The sequence below is a fragment of the Chlamydotis macqueenii genome, chromosome 12, assembly GCF_036417535.1.
Source record: "Chlamydotis macqueenii isolate bChlMac1 chromosome 12, bChlMac1.mat, whole genome shotgun sequence".
In the NCBI taxonomy this organism is placed as follows: Eukaryota; Metazoa; Chordata; class Aves; order Otidiformes; family Otididae; genus Chlamydotis; species Chlamydotis macqueenii.
This window is the reverse complement of record NC_141567.1, coordinates 3,265,592-3,289,085: the sequence shown is the minus strand read 5'-3', so window position 1 is coordinate 3,289,085 and position 23,494 is coordinate 3,265,592. Positions and strand designations below refer to the sequence as shown.

The 23,494-nt window shown below is 39.9% G+C and overlaps 1 protein-coding gene across 3 annotated transcripts; it reads left to right on the top strand.

Moving 5' to 3' along the window:
* Nucleotides 1–1,305: 1,305 nt before the first annotated feature.
* On the top strand, nucleotides 1,306–23,489 carry CLPX (caseinolytic mitochondrial matrix peptidase chaperone subunit X). 3 transcript variants are annotated; one of them, XM_086756814.1, is made up of 14 exons: nucleotides 1,306–1,432; nucleotides 5,560–5,720; nucleotides 7,247–7,361; nucleotides 12,435–12,589; nucleotides 13,402–13,561; nucleotides 14,744–14,785; nucleotides 15,903–16,079; nucleotides 16,941–17,105; nucleotides 17,450–17,538; nucleotides 18,079–18,243; nucleotides 19,256–19,555; nucleotides 19,761–19,853; nucleotides 20,108–20,214; nucleotides 21,644–23,489. In XM_086756814.1, the coding sequence occupies exons 1-14, from the start codon at nucleotides 1,363–1,365 to the stop codon at nucleotides 21,732–21,734; spliced, it is 1,890 nt and encodes a 629-aa protein (XP_086612940.1). In that variant the 5' UTR covers nucleotides 1,306–1,362; the 3' UTR covers nucleotides 21,735–23,489. The 3 variants fall into 3 exon arrangements, with proteins under 3 accessions (XP_086612940.1, XP_086612939.1, XP_086612941.1); XM_086756813.1 differs by having other exon boundaries at nucleotides 7,244–7,361; XM_086756815.1 differs by lacking the exon at nucleotides 14,744–14,785 and having other exon boundaries at nucleotides 7,244–7,361.
* The last annotated feature ends 5 nt before the right edge of the window (nucleotides 23,490–23,494 follow it).

Here is a 23,494-nt window from a genome sequence, read left to right as displayed (position 1 = left end):
TCGGTACGTAAAGAAACATCTGCAACTAAAGCTCTCAGCTGAGAAAACTGTTAATTTGAATAATCTTTCATAAGTAGTATTTTACTGGTTTATTTTTGGTCTGCCTAGTTTAAGAGGAAGCTCAGAGGGGCGAGCAGAGATCACCAGCTGTCGCTGTGCGTGGTCCAGACCCAGTAACAAACCTGTGTTCGCTCCAGCGTGCGGCCCGTACCTGCTGGAGACGCCGCCACCGTTCCCTCCATGCTTTCGTAAGGTGTGATCGCAAGGCAAACCGCTTCTGTCGACGCACGTCAGGAGGTCCCCGTGCCTAACCTGCTCCTCCTGCCTACCTCCACCAAAAAACTCCTGCCAGGAAACACAGCAGTGGATTTAAGGCAGGTTAAAATCAGATTTGCATCTGTCCAGCTGTAGCTGGTGGTTAGAATCCATCCAGAGTTTTGCAGAAGATGAAAACACTGTTCAATATTCCTGCTGCACGCAGCCGAGCAGCACAACGCGTGACGTGTTACCCGCTGTTAGCGTGGTCTGATGGCGTTTGCTGCGGGGCAACGCTGGTTAAGGTTAATTGAGGAGAGCGACAGGTAATGTGTTCCTGTCTCTGAGATGTGGCTCTAATGACCAGTTGGGATCAATTAGCCTCGTTTAATTGGTACCTGACACAAATAAGGAGTTGAAGGTGAGCCAAAAGAAACAGACTGATAGTTAGAGCTGTCAGTTGTGGGTGTATTCTCCATGAGAGGCATCTGAAGGATACGTTTGATTAGATAATATATATATTTATGCATAATGTCATACCCTGGCTGAAGATTGCCCCATGACACAAGGCATCATTTTCATCTCTCTCCCAAAGTTGCTTCATTTTAAAGTTTTCAGATGCTGTTTCCGTTTGATTTTTCAGAAAAGGCTTTTAAAAAAAAAAAAGATTCCGGGATCCAAGGCAAATATTTTCCTCATGTTGTATGTAGGAAGCAGAATTAGAAGGCGCGAATCGCCTAAAACACCTGTGTGGAGAGGAGGCTGGTCGAGTCACTGAGGGGCCACCGGCCTCCGGACTACATTTCCCATGATGCACCGCGGTGGGCCGGGCTGGGCTCTGCTCACCCGCGCGACTACATCTCCCATCAGCCCCCTGCGCGGCGGCTGAGCAGGCGGTGGGCGAGGCGCCCCGCGCGCTGCCCACCGGGAGCTGTAGTCCGCGGGGGCGTGCGCGGTGACGCCGGCCTGCGGCGCTCTGCCGTCACTGCGGAGGCGGGCTAGGGGGGCGGCGGTTGCTGACGGCGCGGGTGGGGCGCGCGCAGTACCGCCGCCAGCGAGGCCTTGTCGGCGGCGCGGGGGGGAGCGGGCCGGGCCCGCGGCCGCACCATGTCCGCCTGCCACAGCTGCGCCGCCGCCGCCCGCCTCCTCGGCTCCACGCTGCCCTCCGCGCGGAGAGGTAACCGCTCGTCCGCCCCTCGCCTCGCTTCATCCGCGGCCCGGCCCGGCGCTGCTCCCCGGTGGGGCTGGGCCCTCCGTCCCGGTCCCTTCCGCCTCCCTGAGGGGAAGCCCCTCCGTTCCCTCCGGCCGCTGCCGGGGGCTCCGCGCTCCCTGGGGCCGGGAGCCGAGCGCGGCTCAGCGGCCCGGGCCGGTCGGAGCTGCAGCGCTGCGATAAGGGCCTCGGTCAGGCGGCGGGTGCCTGCTTTGGCCTGGTGTTGGTTTGTTTTTTTTTTTTTTTTTTTTTTTTTCCCCTATTAATCTTTTGCTAGTGTCACCCTGGGTGGTGTGAGGGGACGGCCGGTGGCGTGTCAGGGTTAAGGGCAGCGTTACACGGTGTGAAGTGCTGGAGATTTAGCCCGCCCTGCGATATCTTTTGCGAAATGTAATGCGAGAGGAGAGTTTTATTTCCACGGGAGTGATTTTCAGCAGCGGTTGTCCATTGTGTGTCACCCCGCCGTGCTAGTAAATGAGCTTAATTAGCTGACTGAGCTTAATTTCGCCACCTAAACTTGAAATATTTCTCATAAAGACTTGGGCTCAGTTAGCAAGAAGTAACTATTGCCGACTTCTAGAAGCGTGAGACTGTGCAAGCCGCTTATGGGAAGCTGAGAGAAACAGACTGAAAGATGAGAGAGGCTGCCGCTTTTTTACTACTTTTGTTGTTTTTATGGCGCTCTTGCGCGTAGTGAGAGTTGACGTGCTGCTTTTAGTGAAAGGCAGACCACCCCCAAATGGGGCTGAAAAATCTCTGCTGCTGCCACATTTGCAACGCGGTTTTTGGATGATTGTACCCTCAGCAGCAGCCTGATGAGTCGGAGATGATTTATTGCTTTCAGGAAGTGGGATAACTCCTCTGACATCACCTGTGCTGAAAGGTTTAAAGCAGTGCTTTCAACTCCTGCCTGTCTGGCCTCGTGTAAACCCACCAAAACAGTAAGCTTTCAAGCAAGTAACATTCTGAATTAACTTCCAAATTATTATTTTTTTTTAATTTGTTTGGGTTTTTTTTTTGCCAGAACTAAGATTGAAAAGGGATATGTAAAAGAATAAATGAGACTACAACACAGATGCTTAAATAATCTTATTACTCTGTATCCAGTTTCCATGAAATTCTGAAAAAAAAAATTTTTTTTGGTACATTTTTATTGTTGTAATAGATTGTATCACGTGCCAGGTACTTTGTTTGCTATTGCTGGTTGGTGCAAACTTGAGAATATTCACAGTACATGGATCAGTCTGGTTGATCAAGTGTTGTGTGGGACAGACCTCTTTGTCACAGTCTTCCTGTCACTTCCTTGGGCAATAGCTTCTTCCAAGATACTTGAAACTTGGCCCAAAAGTCAGTATTTCTTTCCTCGAGTATCAATTAAAGGTTAAGAAGGTGTAAAGTAGCTTCCCATTATTTCTTACCACACTAATCTGAACACCCTGGGTAGGTGCCATTGCTGCTACCAGCATTCTTAGGTTGGGTACGTACAGATCCTTTACGTTTACTGTTTCATAAAAACACCCAGGCGCTGACTGCCATTGTGTCTGTGAGTGAATATCGCTGTGCTAAGCCAGCTGTTGCGTATTTGAACAGCTATGGGGATCTGCATCGCTCAGTGGAAGTTGCCCGGCGTTGGGCTGGAATGGTGGTACCTGGATTTTTTTCTAGTTTAGCCTATCTATCCTCTTTAGAGTTCAGCGTGTGTGAGTAAAAGACTGAGTTTAATGTTCCCAAAAGGCTGACCAGCGAAGACTTTTGTGAGAGTGAGTTTAACAGCAGCAAAAGCATTGCAGCGTGGGTGTCGTGCTGCTGGCTAGCCTGGATCTGCTGGCAGCGTCCCGCCAAATGCTGGAGGTGAAGCCCACAGCTGCGGTGTTTCAGGTCAATAGATGGGCACAGTGACGTGGCACTCACCAGCTTAGTACTCAACGCTGTGTATAGTTTCATAGATCATCCTGTACAATTTTCAGTAAGTTTTCTATGTCCTGGAGGCACTCTGAGTTAAAATTTGTGCTCCTTAGTCCTCATGCAGTGCTTAGTGGGAAAATATTTGAGTTTGTTAGTGCTTTGTCCTTTCTCCGTAGGCCAAATCTCCTGACTATGGGTTTTGGTCAGGGGAGGTGAGGTGGTTTGATTCTTTTATTTTGTTAAGGGGTCTTTTCTCAGTTCCCTTTATGCATGATAAACCAAATCTCCGTAAAGGAACCGTCTACGGAGTGAGCCCCCAAGGCAGAGAATTGATGCAGAGCAGCTCTTACGTTGTCGCCGCTCACCGCTGCTTGTTCGCTGCTGACAAGTGCGCTTGGCACGCGTAGTCTTCAGAGTTCTCTGCAGATTCAGTTGAAAGAACACAACGGCTCGTGAAAGCGAGCCAATATTTGTGTTTACTGTGGTGTTTTCATAGTTTGTCCTGTGTAATCTAAGGTGGTTTTCCTGTGTTGCAGTGGCAGTCAGCAGAGGAATTTAAAACTGGAAAGCATGTTGATTATTATTCCTCCCTCACTTTTAAAGGCAGGAGTAGTGCTATTTCAGATATTTAAGCAATTACATTTTTTGTGATGTTAAAAGTAACTGCAGATCATCAAGTTCAGCAATCTTCATGAGCGTGTGAGTTAATTAAACAGCTTCAAATATAATTTGATGCTGTGCTCTTGGTTGTGACTTCGCAGAAGCCTGTGAAAGTTTCCCTGTCAAATTTAGGCTCGTCCGTAATGCTTCTCTTGTTTATTTTTCCATTTTCCCGTTACAGTAGCAAGGAGATTTTTCTAAAATATCCTCTTTCAACTAAGATTCTAGGTATTGGTCGTTGTTCATATCTCTTCCAGAGTAAATGAGCTGTACTCCTTGCCATTTTACTGTTTTTATTCTTTTTTTAGGAAGAGTTTTTTTGAGTTTTCTGTAGGATTCTCTCATCTCCCTAAGAGTAAACCCATGTATTATCAGCAAGTTTGCAATTGTCATTGTTGCTATATAGCTCTTCTGTGGGTAAGTCACAGAATTCTTGTCAAACATGTAAAGCAAGTGAGAAATTCACCACTTTAAATGAGAGGTATGGGATATGGATTCCAGGCTCTTGTCTGCGTTGAGAGATTTTGAAATCACAAGCATGACACGTGTAAATTCATGTCATACCTAGTCATGAAATGTAGTCGTCCTCGCTGTTGCAAGAGGAGGAAAAGGCTGTTTAGTTTCTCAATGGGATTTTTTTTTTTTCATGTTGGCAATAAGCTATTTCAACAAAGTTAAGATTACGTTGAGTTTACTTGTACCTGTCTGGAAAGGGTCAGCACATACCAAATACGACCCTACTTTTTAATTTTCCTCAGGACAATTTTTTTTTTTTGTCAAGCATTACCTACAATTCCTGGAAACTAGTAGAGTTCCCAAGTGAAAGCCAAATCCAGACATGCAGTCCTGAGCCTGAGACGCTTCTTTGGCAACTTTTGCATAATAAGGAGACACTTCAAAGGTCTCTCTTTTACCTCAGGGATTGAATTATTCCACAGTAAGTATTGGACACTGATCGTTTTTATCATTCTGAGGATCAGTTTCGTAACTGGGATGTTCCTTATTTCATGACGTGGTGAGACTCCCAATTTTCTGACGTTAGAGGACATGGAATTACTTTTGGGTCAATTTTGAACAATCTAGGCAGCTTTTAATGAGATGAGCGTTAAGGTGGTGAAAATAATTTATTTTGGATAACTGAAATTTGGATGTTCGGAGTTGAGTTCTGTTGCTGAAACCTTTGAGCTCTGTTTAGTGTAAATCAGTTCTGGGGTTTGGTGGCATCGGAATTAGAACTAGACTATTTTTAATTGACATCCAGAATTTGGCTGTTTAATGTTCAAAATGCAATATTTGTGTATACAGGTGACACATATGGAAAACACTGGGGTTTTTTGTGATGTCCCTGAAGAATTAGATGAAAATATGAAGCGGTATGTTGAGGTTGTGTGCGTTCAGCACATAGCCACAACCAAAATACATTGCAGTCAGCAGCTCTGTTATCCGACTGTAGCATCAGCAAAATTTTCCCAACAGTGCAGTGGTTCATGAAAGTAATCTTTTGTTTTCATGTTTTCGTTTGTTTTTAGGTATTACTTGTGGTCGTACACGCATCCCTGTTTTGGGAAAACTTGGGACTTTTGAAATTTGTTCCCTAAGACAAATTCCTCTTAGAAGCTTTTCAGAAACACCAGCGTATTTTGCTTCCAAGGATGGTACAAGCAAGGATGGGTCTGGAGATGGAAGCAAGGTAATCTCCACACATTCAATTTTTCTATAGTTTATATAAAATGTTTCTTAAATATTTTTAGTAGATTTTTTTCCTTACTTGAAATTAGAATAATCTTGAATTTTTTGCTAACTCTGGACATTTCTGGTCCTTCAAATTGCTACAACTGACAGTGAAGAAAAGATAAGTTGTGTTGTGAGTTTGTTAGCAGACAAATGTTATAAACATCCCATAATGCTTTTCCCAGTTCATAAATATTTTTGCCTAGTGTAAAGGGACACTTGAAAATTTTGTAGAATGTTGTAAATCTGCAATAGCTTTCAGGATCTCGGGAAAGAGCAGTAATCAGAACTGTTCTCCTTCAAAAGCCTGCTACTCCCAAGAAGGCTTTTTAAAGTAAGTAATGTTAAAATGTTTTTGCTTTCAGCGCTTACTTGGTAGTTGTATTAAGCAAGACAAGTGTGTGAGGAGACTAGCTTTATTCTTGTTAGTAAATTGTAATCTATTTTCATCCTGGTCTCTCTCTATAATTATGGTTAATAAACAGCTTCTTCAGATAAATGATTGCCTGAGAATAAAACTGCTCTTTAGTCAGCAAATAAGATTTTGAGAGTTCACAGGCAATAACTTTGCCGTAGTATGGCGTGTTGTGATGTCTGAGGAACTGTCCAGGTGACACAGGAGTGTTCCGAAGGTTCAGATTAAACTTTTTTTAAAAATAAGAAGGAACAAGAACAATTTTTAGTAGTCTTTTTTATTGAGAAGAGTTGCAAGGAGAAATGAGTAGGCAAGCAAGGTTTAAAAAAATGGGGAACTGCTGTAGAAAAGGGAAGAGAGATCTTTGCTGTTTCGTAAAATATAATTGCTTTTATTATTAATCAAAGTATGAAGACAAAGAATATAGATTTAAACAGATATAGATTTTAAAAATGTTAACCTTCTCAACACCACTACGCAGGGTAACATGGAGAAGGACGAATGTATCTCTGTCAGGGAACTCTGCCTTAGAAATAAAAAGTAAAATATTTCCAAGCAGTTTCTGAGATGCTTGTTTTATAGGCCATATCTACCCTACAGCCATCTGCCAGCATAGCTACATCTGTCAAGGACACGCGAAGAGGTGTGGCTTCAGAAACCCTTAGAATCAACCCCGTTGCGATAATGAAATTACTCTCTCTATAAGTATGATTTGTTTTCTTCTCTGGGGTTAGAATATATTACATTGAAATATACTATTAAAACGTTCCTGACACAGTTTAGCTTGTTGTTGTTCTAGTGCCAGTCAAGCAGTTCTAATGTAGATGTGGGATGGCTCTTCCATGGGCATCCCAAATTGGCAGAATTGGGAAAAATGCAGGTGTGTGTACATTCGAAATTGTTGATATCATGTTGCTTTACATTTTCAAAGCCTTTCAAAATCCTGACTGTAGTTAGTCATTCAGCTGTTGCAATATTCACATTACTGGATTCCACAAGCACAACTGCCAGATGCTTAATGTAACCGCTCCATTGTGTGGGGGTAATCGTCTGGAAATCTCTTTTAGAAGTCCGTCGGTGAGGGAGGTGGTAAAAAGTCAAGCTCTGGAAGCTCTGGGAAAGGAGGGAACCAGCTGCGCTGCCCGAAGTGTGGTGACTTGTGCACGCACGTGGAGACCTTTGTGTGTAAGTTTTAATGAGTATTTTATTTTTAAAACAAACACAGATGTGATTAAATCTGTGATCTAATGTAGTCCTGATAGCTATGTTTAGCCTACCTAATTATACAATGTCAAAAATGGTTAAGCTTAGTTTAACCACGTTGGCGTAAGTGTGTATTGTCTCTGTGGGTACGTTTGTGTAACTTCCTGTGATGTGTGGTGGAGCAGAATATGGAATTCGGACTGCGACTGAATACGCAGTTTTAAAATAGTTTGTTACATCTCATGCAGTGTTAAGAGATGCTCACATAAACAATACCATTTTAACTACTGATGTTTCTTTCTGTCCACTGTCTCAATATATACTTATATATTTGTAGTAATGTCTGTCCTTTATTTACTAAATAATAAAACTTTAATCCTGCGTGTACTATCGCCAAAGTACTTATCCAGCAGAAGAACTAGTATATGACAGATGGCTTGCTGGAATGGTCAGTCAGATGGCAAAGTCAGATCCATAACACATTCCAAATAGGAGGCTGGGAAGTCCAAATAGAAAATCCAAAATGTGTCGGATGTCTGGTGCCCAGCAGTAATAGCTGCTTTTTTTAAGTACAGTCTAAATTAATGCCAGTTATGCTTTTGGTTCTATCAGACTTGAAGACATTTCTCCTTATTCCAGTGCTGATGAGACCAGCCTACGAAATACGTGTCAGGAAGCAAATACCTATTGTCAGTTAGTGGGGCTCAAGGAGGAAGCATCAAGTCATAATCAGACTTGTACACTAAGAAGCTTAAGACAAGGTCAGCATAAACTTGTCCAACAGTTGTTAATATCGCAGTTGGTGAAAATAATGAGCAGATGTGCTATTATTTGCTGCTACTTGTATAAAGTACTGTTTAATAAAAATGATCAAACATCATGAATCACAAGACAATTCTGTAATAATGATATATTTATTTATATTAGAGAAAAGAATCAGTCCTCAGCTACTATATTTTTTTCCTCAGAATTAATAAGCTTTTTTTTTTTAAACTAGAGGCAAGCATTTCTGAAAAATTTGCCGCTAGTTGATGGAACTGGAAATACAGTCCAGTCTGGCGTTCAATGTGTTGGCCTCTCCCTGGACTAGGTGTGGTTGAAAACAGTGGAAGGATTTTTAACCTCATTTACCTTCTTATCAGATGATTAATGAGTAGACAGAGACATTTTGAAACTCACTTCACTGATGTGTTTGCTCCCCTTGTTGCTGGAGGTTGTGCTTTTATCTGGAAATGCCATTCAGGCGTTGCCCCGGAGTAGAACACTCTATATCCCTCCCTGGAAAGCAGGGATGTGATTTAGTGTGTTGTCAGTGTTGCTAGGAATCTTTAAGCGTGTTTGAAAACTTTCTTAGGAAGAGGATTCATTCATACTAACGTTATGGGAGAAAATGTGCGGTATATGCAGTCTCAACTTCACCAGTAGCGATCCTGCACTTGAGTCATGGCGTCGGGATGGCAGAGGTACTGGAAACAGCTTGGGACTGGAAAGCGGAATGATCTGATGGTTTGTACTTGTAGAAACAGTGTTGCAACTGGTCTGATTTGTCAGAAACTTGAAAGTCAAAATATGAGGAAGTCTGCTTGTGAAGAATTGTATCTACTTTTCTCATCCTTGTGCTCTGAGGTTTAAGGATTTTACAGCCTTTGAATGAAATCTGTTACTAGTTCAAACCAAGCACAGTGTCACCAGGTAATGGAGTAGAGCGGACTTCTGTTCATCTTGAGAACAGCAGTCTTCAGTTTTCTGCTAACTGATAACCTAAAATAATTAAAGGTTGTAATTGCTCTGATTTCTCAGAAATTCATGTGAGTCATGGTCGAGTTTTCTCTGGACCTGTGTCTTTCTGGTTTAGTCAGTTAATTTGGGCACACTGCTTCCCAGCCAAACTGTAGAATATAAAGCGACTGGAAAACAGAAGAGCTAAGTTCTAATTATCTTTAAAATTATTTTAAAGATACCCCCGAACACCAACAACCGAAAACTAATTAAAAAAAAATTTCTGTCCCATTCTGCCCAAAATGAATGGGTTGCAGGTTGTATTAAGCATGCTGTAACTTGATTTTTCAGATAAGCCTTTGATGTTGCTTAGTCAGGAAAAATGATGAATTCTCTCAATTCTCGTTTGAATTACTGAACTGCAGAGCCTTAAGTAGATGTCTAAAGCCAAAGGAAAATATGCAATTAGCATTTGTTTCAGGTTTTAAATATTAGATTTTTTTTTTAGTAATTTTGAGAGAAGTAGGGAAACAAAATACTGATTAAAAGCCACTTTTATTAGTAAATTAATTGCCGTGGAGTGGCAGTGTGACAGGCTGTGACTGGGTGTCCGGTGGAGTTTGTTTTAACGGGGCTTCACTTTGTTAGCAGCAAATCTTGCACACGGATTTGCTTGGCAGTGGTTTTCCAGTAATTAACAATTAAGGAAGAATATTATGTAAACCAAAAGGAATTTTGCTTTGACACACTTTCCCAGCAGTTCCTGCATTGTTTTTCGTTGTGAGACTCAGTAAGGAGAGTTTGTGATCAGTGAAATAGGATGTCAGCCCCCGATGTAGAATGAAATCCAGTAGCTTTAAAGCTGATTGACATAAGAAGCTGTAACGAAGCACTGCTTTACTGTCTCCAGCTGATGCCATCAGGTTAGCTCCCATCCTCCAAAGCAAGACTTCCCTGCTACTGTGCATACTTAGTAGGCAATAAGCTTCCCTGCTCTTTTTCTTGATGCCTTTTTACCTTATAGCAATTTAATAGTAGCCCATTATCTCAACCCTGCGAGTGTTTTTAAGATTAATCCTCCAATTGTTGCGGCTTCCTGTATGTGTTGTGAAAACCCAGCCTTTCTCTTTGGCCAGGTCAGCTCGTACGAACTTGGAAATCTCTTTGCATGTGCAACCTCTGTGGTAATGTTGCTGAATCAAAAACAACACTTGACTTGCTTTTTACCACACTGTAAATATTTGCAGACGTCTTAATGACAGTGAGGTAATTTGATGGAAGGCTCTTTGCTCTGCTTTTATTTGTTTGTTGAAAGCACATATAAAAACATGCCACTATTTAAGACTCACAAAATTGCTTGCAATTTTGAATGCTCAGTTTTAGGGCAATAGCAGTGCTTATACTTGGTTTCCTTGCATTTCAGAATAAACTTCTCAATTTTTTTTTTTTTGTTCTGTTAAAACTCATATTAATATCTTCTTTTCCAGATTGCGGTGTAGGGGATAGAAGCTGGCCAGTTTCGCAGCTGTGTTTTGATAACTGAGTTTCCTTCCCATGCATCAAAGTCTCTCTGTAACCACAGACCTTATTGGTCTTGCTGAAAATTAGGAAGATCTCTAATAACCTTCCTCTCTGCTGCTTGGAGTAATTCATAACAGTGTACTCTACACAATTTTTTTGATGTTTTAAAGAAGCACAATAGTATTCTTACAGCCTGCTCTTTATTTTCTTTTTTTTTTAACCATTCCTGTGGATCTATAAAGGGGGCACGTATTCCCGTGGCTATTCCATCCTAATAAAGCTGACTACTAGCATTGCATGAGGAAGGACAACAGCCTCACGGCACTGTAGCCATTAAAAATATTAGAAGTGTTTTGAGTGAGCATTGAGAGAAAGTTTGGGGTTTTTTCCCTACAATATTGTTGCTAAATTATAGTTACGTAAGAGTGGTGCATGCAGGTGGTTTTCCATTGCATTCCCATCAGGCAGTTAACAGTATTTTGGAATGTTGCCATGAGAACTTTCCAGGTGCTACACAAATTTTCTTTGGAGTAGAGTTATCAAAGCTCTGATGGTCACAGTATTATGTGCTATGTTATTAAAATAATCTGCTGGTCTTACTTACACAGTCGTAAGTTGTATCATAAGTTGTGTTTAATATTAAAAAAGAACCCCACTCCTCTTTCGCTGATGCCAGCTCTATGGGAGGCAACAAGAAGTTATAAATAAGCAGTTTGTTTATTGCTGGAGGCTGTTATTGCAATCAGCTGGTACTACGGTGTTCAAACTATTTTCTAAAAGCTTTTTGTTATTTCAGAAGTTTTGACATTGAAGTTTTTCATGTGGTGGTTTTGCTACATTTACTTTGCTTTTAATTTAATAAATTTACTAGTAGTCCTATTGCACATGATTTACATTTAATAGCATAGCAGTATATTCAAAAAGATCTATGTTTAATTAAAAAAATTATTCTTCTCATGTCTGTTTTTTGTTATTTCAACTTTACTTTTCCAAAGGGGGAAGAAAAAAGTAGTTCAAGTTGTAGTTTGCAGGCTTTTGAGACCGGTCTTTGCGGATAACATGATTTCTTGAGACCTAGTTCACAAAGTCAGCAGTAGGAGGGCTTGGCTTTTGGAATTTGAAAGAACTTTGTTCTTCTCTTGACTGTAAAAATAAATAAGTAAAAAAATCTTGCAAAACATCAAAGCTCTGATCATCTGTTGTGTACCACAGCTGCCTCTTGTTGGGATGAGCCCCGTGTGACCGTGCTGTGCTCTGTGTCCTGAGCTTGGGTGACTCCAGCATGCTCCAGTGGCGTTCCACAGCCAGTGGGACGCAGAGACTGGGAGTCGCCACAGCTGTCCTTTCCTGAGCCTGCCGCGTGCTGTCTTTGATATTGTGGATTGCTTACCTGCACTTGAGAGTAGTCTATCTCTAACCACAATTTCTTTTCTGCCTGGTAGTATGAGAGTTAGGAACAATTCCTGCGTAGTTAGAAACCCTCATTAATTTTGCGTCGCTCTGAGATGCAAAGTTTCCTCTTCCGAGTGTAGTGCTACTGAATAAGTACAAAATGTTTTTTTACTTTTTAATACCTTGTTTGCTTGCTGCTCTTCGCTGTGACTTTTCGGGCAAATTGCATTCCCTTTGTGTCAAATTTAATAGTCCAATAATTGCTTTTGAAGCTTCTAAGGTGAAGGAAGGGCAAGTGTTGTGTGAACACAGAGGTGGCTGTGCTGCCTTGCAGGTGCTTCTCCTGTGTAGGACGAGCTCAGGCAGTTGAATAAATGCTTTCCAAGCAAGTCCTCTTACCGTTTTGTTTTATTTCTTCTGCAGCTTCCACCCGTTTTGTGAAGTGTGAGAAGTGTCACCATTTTTTTGTGGTACTGTCAGAGGCAGACACAAAAAAGAGCATCATTAAAGAGCCCGAGTCAGCAGCAGAAGCTGTGAAATTGGCATTCCAGCAGAAGCCACCGCCTCCACCGAAAAAGGTAGGCTTGGTAATTTCACTCCAGTGTTTCCTTGATTTACAGCATTGTGAAATGCTTTATTTTGTAATCTGCGTCAGGTGTGTAACGGTCTGCTGTGACCAAGCAACAAACAAGAAAGACGATTAGCTCAAGATTAAACCTTTCAGGGCTACGTGACCCAGGAGAGCACCGGTAAAGGGAACAAGTAGATCCCATAAAAGTAGTTTGGCTTGTTTTCCTCTGGCTTTGTCATGTGACTGACGTCCAGTACCTTAATTTTCTCCTTGTGACCCTGAGGCTAACCTCAACCCTCACCAACCTTAGTTGTAAGCAAGCAGCTTCCTCCTGTAGCTGCAGAACCTTTTATTTGGCCTGTTTCTGAGCGAGAACTGTTGCTGATTAGCTTGTGGCCTTGACCTATCTTAAGTAATTTGGTTTCCCTCTCCCAGATAGTGAGGGAGCTTACTGTGTTTCTCGGTTCCTAGCGGACTGTAATGATTTCTGAAGCTGCGCGTGGCTCCTGGATAGGCCTCTCTTAGGAAATTAAGTATTCTTGAAATTTCTGTTCCTCTTACAGATTTGGGTGAAAATGACAGTGGATTTAAGTATTAGTAGGGGAGAACCGACAGACACAATATGATTGTTTAAGTGCCACGTTTTTAAGTAAAATTACCAACAGGAATAGGTTTTCTATTTTAGATGTTTGGTTTCTGTTTCTCAGTTCTGCAATGGCTGGGTTTAGACCACAGTCCATCTCTGGCACCATAAACTATTTTTTCTTTTCTGCTGCAAGACTATTTTAGAAGTGTTTCTAAGACTGAGTTATTTTTCAGATTTATAACTACCTCGACAAATATGTTGTTGGTCAGTGTTTTGCCAAGAAGGTGCTTTCGGTTGCTGTGTACAATCATTACAAAAGAATCTACAATAATATCCCAGCTAACCTGAGACAGCAAGCAGAAATTGAAAAGCAGACTTCTTTAACACCGAGAGGTTTGTATGATGTTTGGTATTTTTCTGGTCAAATAAAACTTACCATTTCAGGACCCTAACTTAAGAAACCTGAGAGAGGTTTTTACCTTGATGCAAGATGTTCTGTAATTGGAATGATCTAAAAGAATTTCTGTTCTGTTAAATTTAATTTTCACTGTATGTGAACTTCTGTGATTTATCTAAATAGTAATCCAGAAGGTTTATGGTGACGGTTTTTTACAGACACATATTATTAGGTATTTTTCTTTGATGTTATAAAGTAAGCCTCCTAAATTTTTCTTTCTAATCTCATTTACTGCTTAATGGTAAATCTGCCGCTTAATCTGCAAGCAACAATGCAGATCACGCAGACAATGTTTTGCATAGGTAATTTGATGAATAGCTAGATTTCTAACTTTGCTTGCTGCTGTTGGCAGCATCTGTTGGTCACCATAGTATTGTTCCATATCTAGGAGGTGTAGATGGAGTTACTCTTGGCAGTACTTTTGCTGCTGAGTAAGTGTGTAGCTATGTTGATCTAATTTATTTTTAGAAGTAGGATTAAGTGACTGTCTCTGATTCAAAGTGTACCTTGATTTTTTTTTTTAAGGTGTTTTGTTCTGTCTTGCAAAAAATAGTATGCTAAGCAAACAGAAATCTTCTTTGTTTTTTGAATTTACATAAAGAAGTATTTTAACTGAGGGGGAAACATTAGTAGCACTGGTCCTGTAATGGTAGGAGAGCAGTTGTGTACCTGGCACCGGGGAGTTCCTGGCTCGCCGCAGGAAGATAAAATGGTGCACATCCAGAGGGACTGGCAGTGAGTGTTAATAATGGCCAGTACTTTGAAATATGTGAAATCTTACATTGTAACACTCAGATATAAATGTGAGAGTTTATGGAAGGTTTTTCAAAACAAAATTGCATTTTTGTCCCCTTCTGTAAGTGGTTTTAAAATTAAAATCCAATCAGAGATAATAGATTGTTACTGTTTTGAGTAGTAGAAAGCTTGCTGTCATTGTAAAAGCATGCAAGTTGGGGTTTGGGTTAATTTTGACAGCAATAAAAACTAATTCCTGTGGGGATTTCTTGTTAGAAATTCATACATAGTGGTGAGATGTATTCAGAAGAGGGCAAGAGGTGGAGAATTTATAAGCTTTTTATAAACTTATATTTTATTACTGTTTTCATCCTCTCTCTTAGAATTAGAAATCAGAAGACGGGAGGATGAGTACAGATTTACAAGTAAGTGAACTCTCCTCATGTCCTCCTCTGCAATATCCACTCTTTTGATGTTAATGTAGAATAGTCTTTAGTGACTGCTAGTTTGAAATTCTGGGTAAAATCCTGTTTGCTTTTCTTCTGTACGTAAATTTAATTGATGGCATTGAGCATATTTTTAACAGAGGTAACTAGGAGCTGATTCTTTATCTAGTTCTGGATGGAAAGTAGGTAAATGGTAGAAATACCTTTTATGAAGCTGGTTAAATAATTATCTGTTCTTAGAATTATTCTCAGTAGACCAAGTGAAATTTAATTACTTTTTTTTTTCCACTTAGATCTGAGGTGTGATTATATTAGTAATGCCATACAGAATATGATGATGTGAGATAGATAATAAGGGAAGCTATGCAACTGTTTTCTGCAAGGTGTTTGTACTCTTAAGAAGCACTGTCACCTTGAACCTCAGAATACCCTTTTTTTTTTTTTTTTTTGGTCTAGATGACATCACTAGACTAGTCTAGATCACTTTGAAATCCTAGTTACACCTCTTCAAACCAATTTTTTTTAATTTTCAAAATTCTACCCTGCAAGCCAATTAAAACTAGTGCTATGAAACAAAGAAAATCCAGCTCAATCTCCGTATCCATGTGTAGAGACAAAACCTGCAACAACTGAACTAAGATGAGTCTAAGTCTTGAGAGCAGACCTGTGCATTGCTTTTGTATTTGTTAGTGTGCCAGTTCTTGTACTTTTTCATCACAGAGATCAACAGTTTGGATTTATTTCTTCTCGTGTGTTCAGAAAAAAAAATATTTTAAAATTACAGTTAAAATTAGTTGATTTGTAAGGACTGAAAATTTATCTTGTTTTTAATGTAGGGGAATATTTTTAGATAATCCAGTCTACCATTGGAAATTATTTTCATATGTGCAAGTATATGCTTGTGCAAGAATACATTCAAAACTGATGTTCTTTTAATAGTTGTGCTGTATTTCTGCTGCAGTCCTATCTGTAAGCTTCTGTACAGATAGAATTACAGGTTTGCGGAACAAAACAGAAAAACCAGGTTTTTATTGTGTATTTAAGGTAATGGCAGACCTTGTCAGTGCTCAAACAGCCCTGTTATTGTTCCTTTCAGAGCTGCTGCAGATTGCTGGGATCAGTCCACACGGTAATGCTTTGGGAGCATCGATGCAGCAACAAATGAACCAGCAGATACCTCAGGAAAAACGGGGAGGAGAAGTACTAGATTCATCCAATGATGACATAAAACTTGAAAAAAGTAATATTTTGCTGCTTGGACCAACTGGATCAGGTATACAGCTGCATGTTTTTATAAGTGCAGATATTTCTTAGAATTGATTGTTAGTGAGTGATTTTCCTCTTTTGTGGTTATTCTAATTTGATGTATAAAAAAAACCTAACCTGTGAATTCCAAACTTGGATTTTTGTACTTTCCTGCCATGTTAACAAGCTGAGCTAAATGGCTGTGAAAAGGAACGAGATCTAGTCATGTGGTTTTCTTTTTTCTTTAATGCTTTTATTTACTGACTGATTAAAAGATGCAACTTTCACTAAGCTGAAATAAAATGCATGTGAAGTTTCTCTGCTTTAGATGGCAAGCTGAGATGCTGCAGTTAGTGTTGTTTCACCTCTGAGACAGATCCGTTGCAGGAGTGTTAAGAGAGTGCATTTTTGTGTTCATAAGAAGTGGGAGTGTTATGCTGAAGCGATAGCATTTTGCAGGCTATTTGGGAGAACATTAACTGAATAATATTTTAATTCTGTTTCTCCCCAACTTCAAAGCAGGAGCAATTGGACTTTGCACTGCACCCTGAGTGTCTGCAAAGGACTACTGGTTGATTTAATCTTTAATCTATGCAAGTACATGCGTTCTGGTTCTTATATTGTGTGACATATTTGTGATACTGTATGTGTTTCAGGCTGCCACAAATGTGTACTGTTAGTCTAATTCAGAAATACAGCTTGCCAGTGTAAAAAAACTGTTTATGAAAACTAGCTCCCTTAGAAAATATTCTTGTATGAATATATGAACATGCTGGCATAATTCAAAATGTCTAATAACGGTGATGATGATCCTATGGTTAATATTTGGGTTTGTGTGCTCTAGAGAAATGCGTGGTAGTTATGTAACGTCCAGTTTTTATTTTATCAGGTAAAACCTTGCTGGCTCAGACTCTAGCTAAATGCCTAGATGTACCTTTTGCGATCTGTGATTGTACTACCTTGACTCAAGCTGGCTATGTTGGTGAAGACATTGAATCTGTTATTGCGAAGCTCCTGCAAGATGCCAACTACAATGTAGAAAAAGCTCAGCAAGGTAAACTTTTACAGTGTGTTTCCTGAAGTTCATTCACAGGCTGTGTTAATCATGCCTAAGTGCCCTAAGCTTTGAGACCACCCATACTTCTGTAATTTATATTCCTGTTGCACGTACCTAAATTTGAACACGTTAAATCAGAAATAATAAACCTGGAAAGAGCTCTAAGCATATCTTGTAGTTTTTGTTCTTGTCCGTAGTTGGACAAGATTTCACGTATTTTTGCAATCTGCAGTATGGAAGTAGAACAGACTGCTGCTCTCAAGTTATGTTCTTCCCTGTGTGTAAGTTCTTGCTTTCTTAAAAAGTGGAGTCTTTCTCAAATCCATTTTCTGTAACTGCAGGAATTGTTTTTCTGGATGAAGTAGATAAGATTGGCAGCGTTCCTGGTATTCATCAGTTACGGGATGTTGGAGGAGAAGGTGTTCAACAAGTAAGTATTTCCGTGGAGTGATTTCACTTCGTAAGCAAACAGCCCATCGAGCCTGCGTATCGTCCTGTCGTGTGTCAAATAGCACGGGAGTGTGTAGAGTCATAGTTCTTCAGTTCCTTAATTATTAGCCTTTGTAACCCTCATCTTTCCTCTTTACTTTCTTCATTTAAAAAAAAAAAAAAATCTCAAAAGCAGCTTGAGACTGCTTCATAGAAACGTTTTACTTGAAAAACATCCTTGCAGCATTCAGATAGCAAGTTGCACAATGTAGGCAAGAATGGGTAACGTTTTCCATTTTGGCACTCACAGCAGCTCATTAAGTGCAGCTCGTAACGTGCATGGGAGTTAAATTAAAGGAAGATTTTTGTCTAGCCTTGAATGAGATTATCTCGTATGGAAAAACTGACTTCTTCAGACACTGTTACTATAAAGGCATAAGGGATTATAAAATATAAATACATCTGTGAAAGTATGGTGAGCTGCCTTATATGATGCTACACAGTGGAATTTTATATTACTTATTCCTTCTTTCCTTCTTAGGGCTTGTTAAAATTACTAGAAGGCACAATAGTAAATGTTCCAGAAAAGAATTCTCGTAAACTACGTGGAGAAACGGTGCAGGTTGACACAACAAACATCCTCTTTGTAGCTTCTGGTGCTTTTAATGGTCTCGACAGAATTATCAGCAGGAGGAAAAATGAAAAAGTGAGTGTACTGGGCTGTATTTGAACTGAAAAATTATTATCTTAACTACTGTTCACAGTACTGACTCCTAAAGGTCTTGCTATATTTGTAAACCCACCAAGTTTGTTTGTGGAGCAGTGGTTTTCCATCTGTTATCTGGGAACCTGAGGTCAAGCCTAAGGAAGGTAGCAGAGAACAAGCCTATTGTTAGTAGGCTTAAGTAGCTTGCAGCGGTCTCTGCTTCCATTGAGAAATCTTTAGCATACGCAAATAGGGAAAAAAAAAAAAGAGGAGGACGAGGTTGCAAGCTGTTGATAGAGGACTTTACTAGTTAAGTATGGACAGTTAACATTTTACATTTTTGTCATGTTCTGTGTTTCTTAAAAACAGAATATGTGAAGCAGTTCTAGTAGTTAGAATAGGATTTCCTTCAGCTGCAGTCTACCAAGTATGAAAGTGAGAAAAAGCTTTTTTCTACTGATAGCCAAGGGTTTACTATTGATACTCAGATAGCTTGAGCAAATGGTGCTAAAAGGTATCATCATCTTAAAAAAACCTGCTGAGGCAGTTCACTGTTTTGTGTTTTCATATCTGGGGACAGTTTTTCTGGCTGCAGCTTTCTGACAAAATGTGCACCCTGTTTCTAACAGGGGAGTGACTGAAATCTGAATTACTGTTTAAGGTAATTCATGAAGCTTTTCATGCAAGCATTCTTGTATGCATTTGCTTGGCTTCTGAAGAGCCCTTTTTAGTGTCCCTGGTATTTGTAAACTTCTCGGGATATGTTACAAACCTGTGTTTTATTTTAAGAAAACTTGGTCTGATGTGTCGATGCCTTAGTGAAGGAATTAATAAAAAGTTGCTTGTGTGCAACACAACCAGTTTTACTATAAGTAATTTATTGAGCTTGAATTAGCATGTAATGACATGATCAGTCACTCCAGATTTTTTTTTATGCACATGGAACATGATTTAATTACATAAAGAGAACTTAACTATTATAGTTCTGTAAGCATAACCGTTTGTTTTACAGTATTTAGGATTTGGGACGCCATCTAATATGGGAAAAGGCAGACGGGCTGCAGCAGCAGCTGATCTTGCAAATATAAGTGGAGAATCCGATCCACATGAAGATATTGAAGAAAAGGATCGCTTGCTGCGTCATGTGGAAGCCAGAGATCTCATTGAGTTTGGCATGATTCCTGAGTTTGTGGGACGCTTGCCCGTTGTGGTTCCTCTGCACAGCCTAGATGAGAAAACCCTTGTACGGATTCTTACTGAGCCACGAAATGCTGTGGTTCCTCAATACCAGGCGCTGTTCAGCATGGATAAGGTTTGAATTTTTGTTTGATGACTCTTCAGTATTCTTGTTCATAAATACAGTGTTAAAATGATCTAAAATATCTATGGAAATAACTTCGTCCCCCCTGTACATGCACCTCCTCACTCTGGGGGAACAAAAAAAGCTAACTTGTTAAACCCTGTTGAGCTGCTCTTCATGTTAACTTTCAGATGAACATCCTTTTTTCTCTCTGTAGTGTGAATTAAATGTAACTGAAGATGCATTGAAGGCTATAGCCAGACTGGCCCTGGACAGAAAAACTGGTGCACGAGGTCTTCGATCTATAATGGTGAGTAAACTTGAGTCTCATATTGAGTAAATGTAGCTGCCTACGTTCGTGTGTATGGACCTAATCGTGACAATTTTCAGTCAAAACCTCACTTTAGTCCTGGGTCTTATATGGATACAATAAGTCTTTCTAAAGCTGTGGATATTCAGAGTTCTTCCAAGAAAACCCTCTAGCTCTGAAAATCGCTTCCTAACTGTATTGTTGTGTAGAAGAAGGCATACAGAAATATTTTTTCCCCTCTGTTTTTCTTGTAGGAAAAGCTGTTGCTGGAGCCCATGTTTGAAGTGCCCAATTCTGACATTGTATGCGTGGAAGTTGACAAAGATGTTGTAGAAGGCAAAAAAGAGCCAGGATACATTAGGTAAAACCGTAACGGAAGTATCAGAACAGACGCGTAACACAGCTAGACAGGTATTCTGCTGTTTGCTATAGGAACAAGCGTATAAACACAAAACCATGCACGCACCCTGAAAGGGATCCAATTCTCTGTATACTGTACACAGCTGAGTCAGGGCCTGTTCTGTCCTAGAGACTTTGGGTTTGTATTGCTTTAGGTTTTAAATAGAAAAGAAAAATAAACTTTTATATAAAAGTTACTTCAAGTCTTCTGTGTGTGTATGCCTGTAGAAATAGAAGTAAATTATAAGCATCATAAGTTAACAGTAAAAATCTGAAGTGTCATTGTGACTGTACTGAAATTTCTGAAACACAACTTTTTCCTTCCTCCTCCCGCTTCCTACCACTGAGGTGTTGGGGTTTTTTATGCAAGCTCCAGGTTTTTTTATGCAAGCTCCAGTTTTCTTCTCCATTGCTCTTGCAGCAGTGGAGAGACACAAAGGCACATCTATTGATTTCCTGAACTCTTCTTAAAGTAATAACTTTAATGCTGTAAAGATCGTGTTCTGTCCTAGAGACTTTGGGTTTGTATTGCTTTAGGTTTTAAATAGAAAAGAAAAATAAACTTTTATATAAAAGTTACTTCAAGTCTTGTGTGTGTATGCCTGTAGAAATAGAAGTAAATTATAAGCATCATAAGTTAACAGTAAAAATCTGAAGTGTCATTGTGACTGTACTGAAATTTCTGAAACACAACTTTTTCCTTCCTCCTCCCGCTTCCTACCACTGAGGTGTTGGGGTTTTTTATGCAAGCTCCAGGTTTTTTTATGCAAGCTCCAGTTTTCTTCTCCATTGCTCTTGCAGCAGTGGAGAGACACAAAGGCACATCTATTGATTTCCTGAACTCTTCTTAAAGTAATAACTTTAATGCTGTAAAGATCGTGTTATGGTAATGATGTGGTGGAATGCTGAAAGTACTGGACAAATTAGCATTACAAAAAAAAAAAATAAATTTAGTGAACAAAGGATGGAGTTCAGAGGGAATGGATCAGGATAAAAACACAGGTCTGAAATTTAGGAACTCTGGCTTGGTTTCTACCCCCGACAACTTTTTTGAGTGACTTTCTCCACTGAGGTACACGCTTTGTATTCAACTGTGTCTGTGTGGAAGCTTGGCTCAGCACACCTAGTGTCTCGAAGGGGGTGGTTGGAGTGGAAAGCATTGATGGTTGCTTTAAGTGATTTTTGTAAAGCACCAGCACCCATGTTTGCTGAAAATTTTAAATCTGCACAGCAGCCTTTTCAGATCAGAAGGTCGTTCAGCAGACGGATGCTCGTCAGAACATTTGTCATTGGGGCACTTTGCAGGTAGCATGTTCATCTGAAGCCATGGAAACTGTCTCCGTTCTTTACCTTGATTTCTAAAGTATCTGATCGGTTTGTTTTAATTATAGGGCTCCCACTAAAGATTCATCTGAAGAAGAGTACGACTCTGGCGTTGAGGAAGAAGGCTGGCCTCGACAAGCAGATGCTGCAAACCATTAAATACTGTCAGAACGCTCGCCCGCATAAAGCGCACTTCAGTCTGATCCTGGATCTGTCTCGGATACGATACATGATGAAGAACTTTACTAGATAAATCAGATCGTGTATTTTATTGCAACATCACATTGATTTATTTGATGGACATTGTGCGGACTTGGATGGCATAATGTTCAAATATGAATTGTATATTACACTTGTTCGATTAAAATGTATAGCAAATACAGCAGCACCTGGATTGTTCTTTCTAGAAACTAAACCAGCAATGCAGGTGCTGCCAATAGTTAGATTTTACAATAATGTTACTCTACAAATGGGAAATCAAGATTAACAATTAGTAGAGGGTGAATAAACTATTAGCTCCTCGTACGACTCACAGGGGGTTACGTTCAGGTCAGTGTTAGATTTCTGCTGGTGTTTGCAACCCGATGGGTGCTGGAGTGACTTGTTACATTGGGGGGGAGGAAGCCCTTGCAACAGAATTTTGGAAAAACTGGGACAAGCTTTATGACACTGCTGGGAGATTTTGCTAAAATGTGGCATGAGGTTGTCACAGTAATTTGATACAGTAATTGCGATATCAAACAAAATCCTTTCCTTCACCTCTCCGTTAGGAGTAAGTTTCGGTCACCTTGAGTACTCTGAAAGAAGGTGAAGTCAGTAATTTGCTAGTTTTTCCGGAAGGGTAAACAATATTTCTAGGAAGCGGTAAGCCATCTGAATTTGGACGAGAAGTTGGCATAATTTTTTAAATGTTAATGTTCTAATATAGTACATCTTGTTTAACATATTGGAACTATCATGCATCAATTTTTTGGTGCCAGGTATTTGCCCAACCTATCTTATAATGTTAAGAGATGAAAGAAGTAAATGTATAATATTTCTGATGTAATCTGTAGTGATTGTTCACATGACAGTGCTTTTTAAGTTATACGCTGAAATGCTAGTGTTGCATCTTGTGGTTTTGTCTTTGATTTTTAGTCTCACAGCAGAGCAATCCTCCCTCTTCTGTTCTAGCCCAAAATTAATTCAATCCTTTAGGAAAGTCTTTGTAAAAAAAAAAAAACACTAAAGGACCTGTTTGCTTTTTTGTTTCAGGAATTAAAACTGTTGCTTACAACTTTGTTTTGTCCTTCGGTGAGACGTGGTCTTAAGTTTTTCTGACCCTTTTTTCTGAAATTTTAATTCATGCTATTTAAATAAAACTTTCATCATTCTTTCTAGTCTAGTGGATGTTTTAGAACAGGAAGGATACTGCAGCTGTCGACCTTATTTTTGTTGTTAATTTTTGTCATGTAAATTTTATGTAATACTTGTGTTCTTACCTCAAAGCAGTGTGACATGCAGGTGTAGCCAGATGCAACAGATACTTCCCTTAGGATTTTGGGTTTTTTTCTTCAGGTTAAATGACCCAGTAATGGTTCAGAAACTGCTGCGTTTGGAGTTGAGGATATTTCTAGAAGCTTAGTCCCCTCAAAATGGGAATCTCTGGTGAACTATCTGTAACTGCATCCTCACTTTCCTTTTTGTAGAGTGAAAAAAAAAATATAACCGCTTTTAACTCTGAATCCTTTAATTCAAATCCTTTTTTAAATGGACTGAAAAAAACAGCATTTTAGGCGAAACTGTTCAACAACTTAGTTTTGAAAGTTGTTTGGAAGTTGTAACCGAGAACTGTTTTTAAGGAAACAAAATGCTGTGTAATTACAGTTTGTACTTCACCTCTGGCGTTTGAATAAAACAAAGCGAATATTCAAACAGCG